Source organism: Siniperca chuatsi, linkage group LG10 (assembly GCF_020085105.1).
Source record: "Siniperca chuatsi isolate FFG_IHB_CAS linkage group LG10, ASM2008510v1, whole genome shotgun sequence".
Taxonomy (NCBI): domain Eukaryota; kingdom Metazoa; phylum Chordata; class Actinopteri; order Centrarchiformes; family Sinipercidae; genus Siniperca; species Siniperca chuatsi.
In genome coordinates, this window is record NC_058051.1 from 25,837,962 (window position 1) to 25,850,586 (window position 12,625).

A 12,625-nucleotide genomic window follows, 5' to 3' on the forward strand; every position below is an offset into this window, starting at 1 on the left:
TCTCTTTGTGGAAACCCACAAGAGGAGCTCTAATTATCCAGTGGCTGCTGGGAACTTGGTAGCTTAGAGGTAATAGGAGGTGAAAGGTTGGGACAGCCATCTCTATGGAGCTTTGTGTGGTATGAGTTGGTTTTATGGCATTGGTGTGATATGGTGATATAGGCCTCGTCACCTGACCACCTAGGCCTCTCTGTACTGGCTTTTTACCTCAGTATCCCTCACGCTTCTAAACTAATCTGACATTTTCATTAATAAATGTTCATTTGGGCAATCTTTGTTCTGATTGATTGAGTTCACATGGGTTTTTTTGTGGGAAGATTCTTGTGGTACACGTGTGTATGTGATGAGCAACAGAAATGGGGATTATATGAAATTAATAATTTATAGGAAAAAAACAAGATTTTATGGTAACTGAATTTAAGTAATGTATACAAGGAAGAATAACTTTCAGTAGGCTGCATGCGAGCAATGAGTTATTCACTGATCAAGGATGGCGCCAAAAATAAACAGAAATATGGATCTTGCAGATTACCTGCAAGATCCATATTTCAACATTACCTGCTTCAAGGTATAATCTTTCTCTTTTCTTCTATGTATCTATCTTTCTATGCTATATATGCTTGCAACTATGTATGTCCCCTTATTCTACCTCAGCATTTCTCTCCTTTCTTTGTGTCCTTTGCTTCTTCTCTGGCCCTTTCATCTTCATGTCTCATTACATGCCACATGCTTATCCGTAATAGGTCCAGCACATGTCAAAGAGGGGACCACATTAATGTGGTCTTGATGAAGACTTAAGTGAGTGTCAAAGCCTCTTAGCAATATAACACATTCATCAATAGCATGCTCACTCACCACTGGCAAATACATCTCAGTAATATCAACCACAGCATGAAACATATAGGGAGGTTATTAAAGCTCACACACATTACAGGTGTAAAAGGTGGGCTTGATTGAAGTGCTTTTATATTCTCATTTGCTGTGTGGATCCCGCTGGCTATAATTTCCTAGTATCTCACTTCTACCTGCCAATCTTGTCCCACATTTAAATTTCATAAATCCAGGGGGAGAAATTGAAATAATTTCAGCTAATTTGCCCATCACCTGAACCTTTTCTGAGCTACTTTTTGATTCACATATCTTTGTGATCTACTTTGAAGTATGCCGAGGGAGAAAACAGGAGGTGTGTCATTTTCTTCTGGTTCAGACTGTTTGACATTCCTGTAATAACTTTTGTCTAACCATCAGTGCATTGGCTCTGTGTACTGCTTGTAACAGTTGTGTGATTGCTTTGTCCCTTGCTTATTTACTCACATAAAATAAGTATAGCTTTTCTTCCTTCCTTCAAACCGTACATCATAGAAGTCAGAGCTCCACATTTAAAACATAATTTTCCCTGGAGAGAAGGCTCCATAATTAGAAGTCAGGCTTTTGTTACAAGGTATTTCTTGTTATATTGTGTTCTGATAACATGGAATTGTTAAATATAACTGTGAGAGCATGTGTATAATCGTATATGCGTGTGTTTTATCTAGGTATATTGTGAAGGTGCTGTCAGTACATTAAACCTCAACTAGGGCTAAGTAGCTGTCATCACCAGGGTTGAAGTGTGAATGCTCCTGTGTCTCTATAGGGAGTAGCCACAGTGCTGAGTCCTTTTCCTCACCTCCCCTTTACACTTTGCCAATTTTCATTCCTACTCTTTAAAACATCCTTCTTTTCTATTTTGTATTTGTTTAATCCACCGCCTCTCTCTCTCTCTCTCTGTCTGTTTTTCTGTCTGTCTCTTTCTTCAGCTAGGTCAGCCAATAAAGGAAAACTTATTGTGGTGTCAGCTATTTAGTTTGTGTATACAAGCCACTTTTCTCTCAATGTTCGAGTGCCAGTTGAGTAGTAGCGGTGGCTTCTCCGTACAGATGAACCCCATTTTTGAGGGCTAAGCAGAAAATCCCTCCCACCACATCCCTCCGTTTTTTGCTCTCTCTGAACCTTCTTGGCCTGCGTCCATCACCAGCATGCTGGCCGCTGTTCAGTGTTTTAATGTGGAGCTAAATATAGGCCTTGCATTGTGCTGCTGTGTTTAATATGTGTGTTTGGGCTGATTAGAGTTGAGGCCTGATCTCATCCTACCACAGACCCCTAATGCATGCCGCGGTCTCTGGTTTCTATTTGGACTCGGGGGCAAACAGGGGAAAGTGCTGATATAATCATGTTTAGGGTTGTGAGTTATGTGACCGAGAGTTGGCAATATTACTGAGCTAAAATGGAATTGAATGAGTCTTGGATAGAGCTATTATAGACGAGACGGCTGTTGTAAGATTGGTTGTTAAGACTCGCTGGGAATCAATTTGATAGGATGTTTGCTTTCAATATTTATAATCAATGATAATAAAAAAATGGTAGTTTGAATGGTTATCATGTGTAATTTGTTGTTGTACAGTCTCTTGCATTTCTGTCCAATCAGATGAGAAAAGATGTACAGGACAGGGATAACTGCTTTGTACATGCAGCAGAGAGACAAATCAATAGGCTTTACGGTGACTAGTCAAAAAAATATGAAGCAATTGCCCCCTGTATTGACTAAAGGCTCGGGTCATTTTAGCAGATATGGTGCCACTATATGAGCAGGTTAGGGAGTTAGGGAGAATTACATTTATGTGAAGATCCTTGTGTCTGTTTCATTTGCCCATCTCCTGCTCCTCCATCCCTATAGCCCGTTTCTTCTTTTTCTCCAATTTCTCCATTTCCTCCAATCGCTAATCTGTCCATTTTTTTCCTCTCCCTTCTTCGCTCTCTCTCTGTCTTTCCTCATGTTCCTCTCCTCCATCACCACAGAGAGGCCTCTTTGACCTCAGTCTGTCCGATGGGAAGTGGCACATAGTGCATATAGGCAAGCAGGCTACCATATGCCTTATGGGAGCTTATATTGTACAACAGGAACAGGAACAAAAGAGATGATGTGGTGGGCTGGTGGGAACCATCACACACACATACACACAGCACAATTCTACATGCCACTCGCTACTGACACCAGAATTCTTCAGCCTGACACTGGTGATGGATTAGATGCGTTATCGAGGCGGAGAGAGGCTTCGTGTTTTCTCCCAGTGCACAGCGAAAGAAAGGGAGAGAGAGAGGGAGAGAGAGAGAGAGAGAGAGAGAGAGAGAGAGAGAGAGAGAGAGAGAAACAGATAGGTAGCTGAATAGCCTGTTCCCATTCCACCTGAAGTAAAGAAATACAATAGCAGTCTGCTACATTTCAAGCCGAGTTTCCAGGACAGACATGCAAATAGATAGAGATAGTGAGCCTGGTTGGTACACAGTGTGCTGCCAATTGTTGAATACTGCCAGTTGATTTGTATCTATGTTCATGCGTGCGTGTGTGTGAGGAAGCTCATGTCCCTCCCTCCACCCCCCGTGACTCATACTTCCAATCCTCTCGCCCTAATGCAGCCCCAACTCACGCTGCCCAAAAGGACTGAATTCATCCTAGGCAGTACACCTCATACCCTAGTGCCACCCATCTTTCACACTGCCATGTAACATTCACTACTCACACTCACATACATGCACACAGACACCATTACACAGACCCTTTGCACAGGGGCTCACAGCAAGAAGGTGTTGGGTTTAAATATTCTCCTACAGTAGTGTTCATATGGGTTCATGGGTGCACTGATTTCTTCACTGAAAGACATGTCTTCTGCCTTTGCCCTTAACCACAGCATTTGCCATAGATCTGGAGCAAAGTCATAAATACTGGTAAATGTTCACTTTGGAGGGGGTTAAAAGCTAAGGACAAATTACAAGTGTGTGAGAAAATGTATTTTTCTTCCTCAAAGTTGTGCTTGCAATGCAAAACCGATGTGGTGAGAGCACCTGGCTGTCACAAAAGCCTTTCAAATCACGGATGCCTCCTGACAAGCTTCACTGGTTTTTAAAATGCTGTCAGCAGTCTGTCACCTGTCATCTGGACCAAGGTACCGACCAATCTCAACATCAAATTCAAGGCCATTTACTGAGGCTAAGATTGCTCCCATCAGACATATTGGATTTGATTGGATAAGGTTTGTCATGGTCATTGTCAGATCCCTCTGACCTGTGTCTTTTTCAATCGGCATGACCCCACTTGACTACAAATCTCCCCCTTATCCTCCTCTGTGGTGTCTCTGTAAGGGGTCATTGCATTGAGACAGAGCGAGAAAGTGTGTGGCGCTGGCAGAATCTAATCCAGTGCGTGGGATCAGCCAGATAAAGGCAATGCCTATCACTTCAACATCCAAGACTGCTGAACTGGATTAGTGTAGATGCAGGAGATAGCTGCCAGATAGGTTACTTATAGAGTTCAACTTTCACTCTCCACTCTCTCTCTCTCTTTCTCTCTCTCTCTCTCTTTGAGCACGATATGTTTCTGAGTTTCAGCCATAAAAGCACAATTTCTTTAAAATCAACTCCCATTATACTATTCTGGTACAAGGTGTAGGTGGGAGGCCTACAGTTTGATTTAATCCTATCCTGGTACAAGGTGTTAGTGTGGAGTGTGCCTTACACTGTGGTTTGGTAAAGGCACCCATGCGTGGGTTACAGTCTGCTCTGCTAGCTTAAATATGGTGGTAAAATAATGTACACCCTCAGATGGAGCTGTATTGGTGTTGGCAGCCACCTGTACACATGTGTATCCTGTTTCAGAAACGCTAACCTCCCTCAAGGCTAAGGTTAGAAAATAGCTTTTTTCCAAATCCGAAAAGAAAGCAGCTCTCAGGTAATAGTTAGCAGCTGTGGCCATTAAAGGAGAAACATTCTTTAAAAATTGAATGGCGAATGCTGAACAAACACTTGCAGACAAGCTGTAAAACAGAGACCAAATCACCAAATCAGCAAATCAGCAAATCATCCCTTACAGTATTTTGCTTTTAAAAATGTGTTTATATTAGAATGTTTTCATTTTAACAAAATTTAAACACTGTGATTTTGTGTCTCAGTTGCTTCTTATACAGTGTAGGATTGTACAATTTGGAAACCAGTCATTTTGGCATTTGGCATGTGTTGCATAACAGTGTCTATAAGGAGTAACCAGCAGTTTTGGCTTTTCCTTTTCCTTCTATCTCTGAGCAGCAGCATCCACAATGCACTGCAAACACACATTTGATGCACTTTTACCCTGGATTTATTCAGCACTTTTCACTCAGCAAATTGCTTCACACAGACTCACACGGTTGGGGATCCAGTGTCTGGCACCGTGTTCAAAACCAGTGAGTCCAAGGGAAAGAGAGAGAAAGAGAAAGAGGGAGAAGGGCAATTTGAATTTGAGTTTGGTCAATCTTCAAACGTTTTTCCAGGGTGCTTACATGGTCTGATCAAAAGCACCCCACTGGCAAAGGCCCTTGTAGCCACGAGGGGAGGCCTCTGATGCCGCTGCCATGGCTTCCCGCAGGCCAAACCCCCCCTTCCGTCTCCCACCCGCTTTTGCCTGACTAGGTGCTGTGACATAAAGTTTGTACATAGAAACAAAGGTTCCTTTTTTTAATCCTTCTTTTTGCAGGATGTGGTAGCTTGGGGATTTTGCCTTTGTGAGTAATAAAATATTAGTATTCTGTACATCGTTTAACAGCGAGGCTCCTGCTGTCATGAATATCACAGAAAGTGTTGGAATTTGCTTTCAATACAAAAAATTAAAAATTCTTCATATTTTTCATGATAAGTCAACTTTGGGAAACATTTTGAAATGTACATTTAGATTAATAACACTTAGATCATTATTTTAACTTTAAAATTATGAAAATTAGAAAAATGTAACAAACATCTGTTTGAATGCATTTGGCCAGGATGCTGTGAGAATACTGTAGGACTCCAGTTTCACTGTTCTAAGCAGTCAGGTGTTATGTCAAAAGATTCAGTACTGGCTTGCAAGCTACACACTGAAAGTTCAGAAGCGCAAAATAAAGTATTCAGGACAACAACTAAAGACATCACTTTTGGTCACATTGAGTTTTTAATTGTTCTATAAAACACATTAATTTCCAAAGTTATTTAAAAGTGATGAAAGTGGTTTGGATTTTGAAAAGTAAATATGACAACCCTGCGTGTGCTTGTGGATTTATAGCTAGCTGATTAAGAAGTCCTCCTACTCGGTGACGCCTGGGGACATTTAATTCTGTCCTTAGTTCTCCAGGCGTCTTTCACAATGGTTCTGTGTATGTCTGTCTGGATTTGTTTATATATGAAGGATATTGTATGCCCCTCTTTGACATTCAAGACAGCACTGTTTTTTCTTTTCACAAATATTAACTAAAGAGGCCATGGTGCCCTTGCAGTACATGTGGAATGTTTTTCAACACTCTCATCTGTCGTCACCTTTTTTCCCCTTCATCACTTTACTCAGTCGCAGTTCCCCGATGCTGGTGATAGAGAGACGCTAGCTAATGGCTTTAGTGTTGAAATGGGGGACCATGTTAGACCAGGCTAAACCAAGGACAGCTCTCTGAGGCACCAGGGTTTTTTTCAGTGGATGGGTCCTCCTTAAATAGAGGGGCAGTAATATCATCAGAGGGGCTTGAGGGTATGAATCCAACCTATTAGCAACCCTCTCACCCAGCCTGATAAATAATGCAGGATGAAATGGGGCAGAGTGGGGATAGGACCTGAGAGAGCAGGCTAAAGGTTGAAGTAAAGCGATGCTGAGAAAATGGATGTTTTGGGCCTGAGAGTCACTAACTCGGGTGGTAGATACTGTAGGCTGGTAGAATAGTAGCGTGGGGGTGAGTCAGGGAGTGTGGTAAACAGAAGGGGTTTTTTGACAGAATTATGTTTGGTCCAGTAAGCACTGGTTTCTCCATTTACTAGCCCAGGGTTTTCATTTTCCTCTTTTTTTGTCTCATTCGCCCACCCAGAGGTGAGCCTGCCCTGCAAAGTACTTCACATTCAACTAACCCACCTCACACACATGCACACATTTCTTCACTTCCTTACAATGTTGTGGGTGTGTGTTTGCGTCTGGATATGTGTGAATGTAACACACTTTGCGAGATTTACAGCTGCTATAGAAAAGCAGCTTCTTAATGTGGAAAGCAACTGGATGTGGGTGTGTTTGTGAGTACACAATGCTTCTGGAGTACGAGTGTCAGTTATGTTGATACCATTTTCTCTGTGTGAGCCATACCATAAGCTGTAGGAAAAAATAGTACATACAAAAGAAGCAGAGACTGAGAAACGAACTAAATTGGTGACTGGGAAAAGGGAAGGTCATTCATTATTTATCACTTTGTACACACCTCTACACTCCTGATTAAATGTGTTTGTTTAACAGGACAGTTAACTGTTTAGTAATTGCTAGGCCTGGTATGTTAGTGCTTTTGTTGTAGTGTGTAACAAAGTGTTATACCCCTGCCTGCAGAGTAGACATTTTGTTCTGGACACGGTCTAAGAAGAGCTGTATGTTTCAGTGTGTGTTTCTGGCCAAATGTGAATTTAGAGGCCCCTGGACAGTGGTGAGAGACTGTGTGATAGCGATCTGATTCAGATGAACTGCGGGCATGCAGGGGGAAGGTCGGGTTATCTTGTGATCCCTAGTGGCTGCCTGCTAGGACACATATCACAGCATGACAGACTGCTCCTACGGGTGCACACACAACACCCACACTGACACAGTAGTGAACAGAACAGCACTGGTTTGGCCATGTGCCGACATGCTTTATGGATGAGCATATTTGCTGAGGTCTCCCTCCACACTGTAGTGTCAGTAACCAGATGAAGACTGGCACGGCCCCCACATCCTGCCTTTCTCCTCCCACATATGCTTTTCACATATGTCTTCTTTTCGATGTTTGGATTAGCCTCCCAAGGTCAGACGTAGGTCAGCCATGGAAGGCTCTGGCCCTTAACTGTGCCGCCTGCTGTCATGTACTCAGCTAACCCTCAAGCTTTGAAGGCAAAGCTCTAGGGGCTTTGTGTGAACTTACATCACATTTCTTTTACTTGACCATCCAGCAGTTTGACACACATTCATACACACCTACACATACACAAAGGCCTGCACGTGTGTGAGCACATTTGCTCACATACCCTCCCAGTTGATCTTCTTTTGACAGACATATGACCTTGACTTTCCCCTCTGTGATGTTTTATAGAGAGTCTGGCTGCTCTTTGGTGCTGTCACCATCTGAATAGATAGATGAATGTTTGGGTGGAGGAAGTCAGTCAGGGATGGACAGATGATAGAGCCATCAGCTTTCATGGGTCGAGGAGGGCCTATTGATATGTGACATCACAGAGACATCTCTCACGCCCAGCATCAGGAAACCTATGCCGCCCCTCAAGATTTACTGTACTGGTTATATATTTGGCCAACAGGATCTGATGAATAAAGAATAAACAGGGCTGGCATTGGCCTACTTGGGTCAGGGAGGGTCACGTACCTCATATAAGTCATTAGAATGCTTTTCCACTGTTTTTGTACTTATGTGTTCCTGGCCTCAAGTTCAAAGCTTTACTGCGGGAGTACATCATTCATCAGGAGAAAGAGGAAAGGAAAACAGAGCTAAGGTTTCACAAAGGTCTAATAATATCAGCAAATAATTCTTAACAGTTGTTGTAACCCCATCCTACATGGGATCACAGGGGGCTGACATTTACCTCATAATGTAAAATAATACAATGAGTGCCACACATTTTTGGCAATTAAAAAGAAAGTATTTGAAAGTAAATGAATCACCTCTCTGCTGTTTTCAGTTCTTCAATCTTTCACTATCCAAACAGCCTTAATGGAGTATCTCCAACTACGTGAATCTCATAGTAGCTAAATGATAATGATAGATTGTTTTCTATTATTTGACCCACGTCTGTCATCCCTGTCAGTCACTCTTCATCTGTGTTCCCATTCCTGCTGTCATACTGATATAAATAGCAATCATTAACCTGTTTGTGTTCTGTTTTTTTTCAGATTCGTGTCGACGGGCCTCCTCACGGTGGTGTCCAGTATGAAACAATATCGGTCATCAAGGATGGCAGCCCTATCCTGCGAGATATGGCCTTCTCCCTTGACCGCAACTACCTCTACATCATGTCTGAGAGACAGGTAGGTGTTGGAAAGACACATGCATGCAAACCTGTCTTCGCTAATTATACAAGTGCCCTCTTGCAGGAGAATGGATGGTTTAAGTCTGTCTTTGTGTGTGTGCATATGTTTAAATGTCAGGAAAAGGGTGTGAATGTGTGCTCCAGCAGGGCCGAAGATGGCCCACCTCTCAACATCACCACCACCACCACCACCCTCTGTTAGCTATAAATAACCTGGGTGGCACAGCGGGGGACGTTGTGACAGCGTTTGATAATGAAGGAGAACAATGAGGGCAGGGAGAAAGAAAGAAATAGAGAGACAAGGAAAAGACAAGGTAGAGAGAGAGAGCGATGAAGGGCACTTGCTGGCTGGCTGGCTGGGTGAGGCAGAGGATGAAAGGAAGAGTGATGAGGGAAAGAGGGACAGCTGGAGGAGCGTATGACTTAGACAGAGGAAAGAAAGACACTGAGAGAAAAAGCGAGACATAGTGCAAGGTCATCCTTTCACACTTCTAATAAAGTGACACAGCATTATGGGGCAGGTGGGAAGCAGCCGATAGCCATCATTGCAACTGACATACTAAGTAGGCAGAAGGCAGACAAGGGTGGAAGGGGACACAAGGACAGAGTAGGGGTGAGGAGATGAGAGGAGAGGAAAACATGATAGGACAGAAAAGAGATGAAAAGAGGAGGAGAAGTAATGGGAGGAGAGGAGAAGACGAGCAGCTGCAGGGGAGTGTGTCAGCGCAGCAACCCTAGAGACAGACGACGTGCGAGGCTGTCAGTGTGAGGTGATAGATTGCCATCCTCTCTCCTTATCTCTGCTTTTAACACACTCAACAACTGGCTGGCCAGAGCTTACAGGTTAGGAAGCACGGTGGGCGGTGTGAAGGAGTTATTAAGACAATAGTCTCCATTGCTGAGAGAGGGGAGGAGAAGGGCAAACAGATTTACTGTAATCTTCATTTGCTTTTTTCCCTCGGCATCTGCTGTGCTGTGTATGATTTGTTTTATTCCACACAAAAAAAACTATTGAAAAGTTTAGTTTTAGTCAGACACTTGCTGTGAGACTAAAAATATAACAATGTCAAATGAAATCACATCACCAGTAATAGCTCCATAATTCAACCAATATTACTTTTGAGATTCTTAGTAAGGCATATTGCAGAAATGGTGCCTGAACAAATAATAGGCCAAATTATTTCAAATCTCAAATCTCTCTTTTTTCAACATTTATAGAGTACATACCCCAAAATATATTTATTGTACTAGTATTTAATTGTAGTTTTATGGATATCTCCAGGATAAGAATTCAAATCTGCTACATTCATGCACAAACACAATATATGCACATGTATCTGATAGTTAGATGACGACTCTGTAGCAAGGCATGACATAGATTCCACAAGTAAAGATGAGTTTGTACTGAGTCTAAAGTCTGTTTCCCATATTTACTAAATCCATTATTCCCACTTATTCCGCAGATGAAACAAGCTTTTGATGTTGAGTTCATAACTGCTAGTCATCTGACAGAGAAGTGATGTTGGTGAATATTATTAGTATTCAGCTTGTAGACTCTTTTGTCTTGCTCCCCAGGGGTTGGGGAGGATCGAAGCAGACAGACACATACACATACTGAAATGCTCTCAACTACTGTGGGGATGATGCCCTGCATGTTCAAGGATACCACTCGATAGTCACACCTGACAGAGTTAACTGGATTGGGATTTAGTGTGGCCACACACTCATTCAGCTTTTTTCCATAAATTGGCAAATTCAACAAAAACTACGTTGTATGTTTTTTTGATATGTGATTCTGGACATTTACATTTCTATATGAATAACTCTCTCACAAAGCTGTAATCCAGAAAATTATTATTTAATCTGTGATGTTCTCAAAGTCTAGATGGAACTGCACATAATGCATAATATTAAGTGTACTCTGTCTGACATAACCTCTTTCTACTCAGGGGGATGAATCTAGTATTATAGTTTTGGGTACAACATTGTATTTTTCAATAAAGTACTTGCACTATCCACTGTAAAATACACAGAAGTCACGTTCAAACCCGCCCTTTCTCGCTAACATTCAGTGGAAAATATCTATTTGACCTTTATCTTATCGTTAGCCTAAATGTCACCTCGAACTACACTTGAAGTCAGACATCCAGGACATCACAAGATCTATCTTGTCTGAGCTCTACTTGTTCCCATGTGTCTGGCTGATGCCGTTTGAGGCCAAGCGCATGGTGATGGGAGACGGTAAGAACAAAGGAGGGATGATATCAAACAGAAAACAGGGCAGATTTGGCTCTAGTTGCATTTCCTACTCTGAATAACAAAGATACCCTCTGTGTTTGGCACAGTGGGAAAGAGAGAATACAGCGAGACCAAGAGAGAGAGATTGAATGAAAGAGGGAGGAAGAGAGAAATTGGGAGAGAGAGAGAGAGAGAGAGAGAGAGAGAGAGAGAGAGAGAGAGAGAGTGTGAGTGTGTAATATTTGCTCAGTGAGGCCATGCTCCACAAGCTGGGCTCTCGTTCTCGCTCTCCAGTCCTCACACCTGTCTGTGTGTGTTGTGGTGCAGCTGAGAATCATAGGATGTGCGAGGCCTTTGTAAACACAAACATGCATATAGGCACCCACAGTGACACACACACACACACACAAAGCACATGCTCCCTCGGTTTTCATTTGCATAGGTACCAAGATAATGCACTGGCTCTCGCAATCATGTGTACACTCGCACAAAAAACAAACTATGATTACAGACGCATGCAAGCACCAGTCTCCCATTCAGTATTCAAATGGAATCTCCATAAAGCTTTCGGAGGCTTTTCATCTACCCTTTTTCTCTCACCCGCATGTATATATATATATATATTGATTACACCTATTGCATATGTATAGATATTCTTCAGTCTTAAGACTCTTACACATTCACTGCCTAGCCCAAGTTAGTGTGTGAAAGAACTTTCTGCTCTCTCTCATTCACATTTGTTTCTTTCTCACACTCCCACACCAGACACCATCATTCGCTAACCCCCGAACATATTTAATAGCTCCCTGTTTCATATTCGATCCATGGTGCTGCCATGTTAAACTGTGCTTTTGTTTTGTAGATGTAATGACAATAGCATCCACCATATTAATGATGTGGTGAGATTGACCCAGTGCGAGGCAGCGCAGTGGAACTGATGAAAAGACCTGGCTCACTGACTTTCTCTTCTCCAGGAGCAGTATGAGTGTCTGTGTATGTGTGTGTGTGTGTGTGTGTGTGTGTGTGTGTGTGTTTGCCTTCCTGTAGGGTGCTGTATCATTACTGACAGTCCTGAAATACATAGCAGCAGGTTTTCATCTCAAGATTTATCTTCAGACATCTGTATATATCCACTACGGTGCCTCTATTGAAAAACCTCAAAAACATGCTCATTGCATCATCTCTGGATTTTCACAGGACTCACACTTTAAGCTTTGTGTCTTCCAACTGTCCTTCTACATCCTGTGATTCTGCAGATCCATTGTATGGATTTCTGCCAGATCACATGTTTGAGTCATGTTGTGTGAGTATG

At 42.4% G+C, this 12,625-nt stretch overlaps 1 protein-coding gene across 7 annotated transcripts in view; it reads left to right on the forward strand.

The window, feature by feature from the left end:
* Positions 1-12,625, forward strand: part of plxna2 (plexin A2) — a 164,930-nt gene that overhangs the window by 59,078 nt on the left and 93,227 nt on the right. For all 7 annotated transcript variants that reach the window (XM_044212707.1, XM_044212709.1, XM_044212710.1 and 4 more), the window contains exon 4: positions 8,939-9,073. In XM_044212707.1, the coding sequence (XP_044068642.1) occupies positions 8,939-9,073 (135 nt within the window). The remainder of the gene's footprint in view (positions 1-8,938; positions 9,074-12,625) is intronic.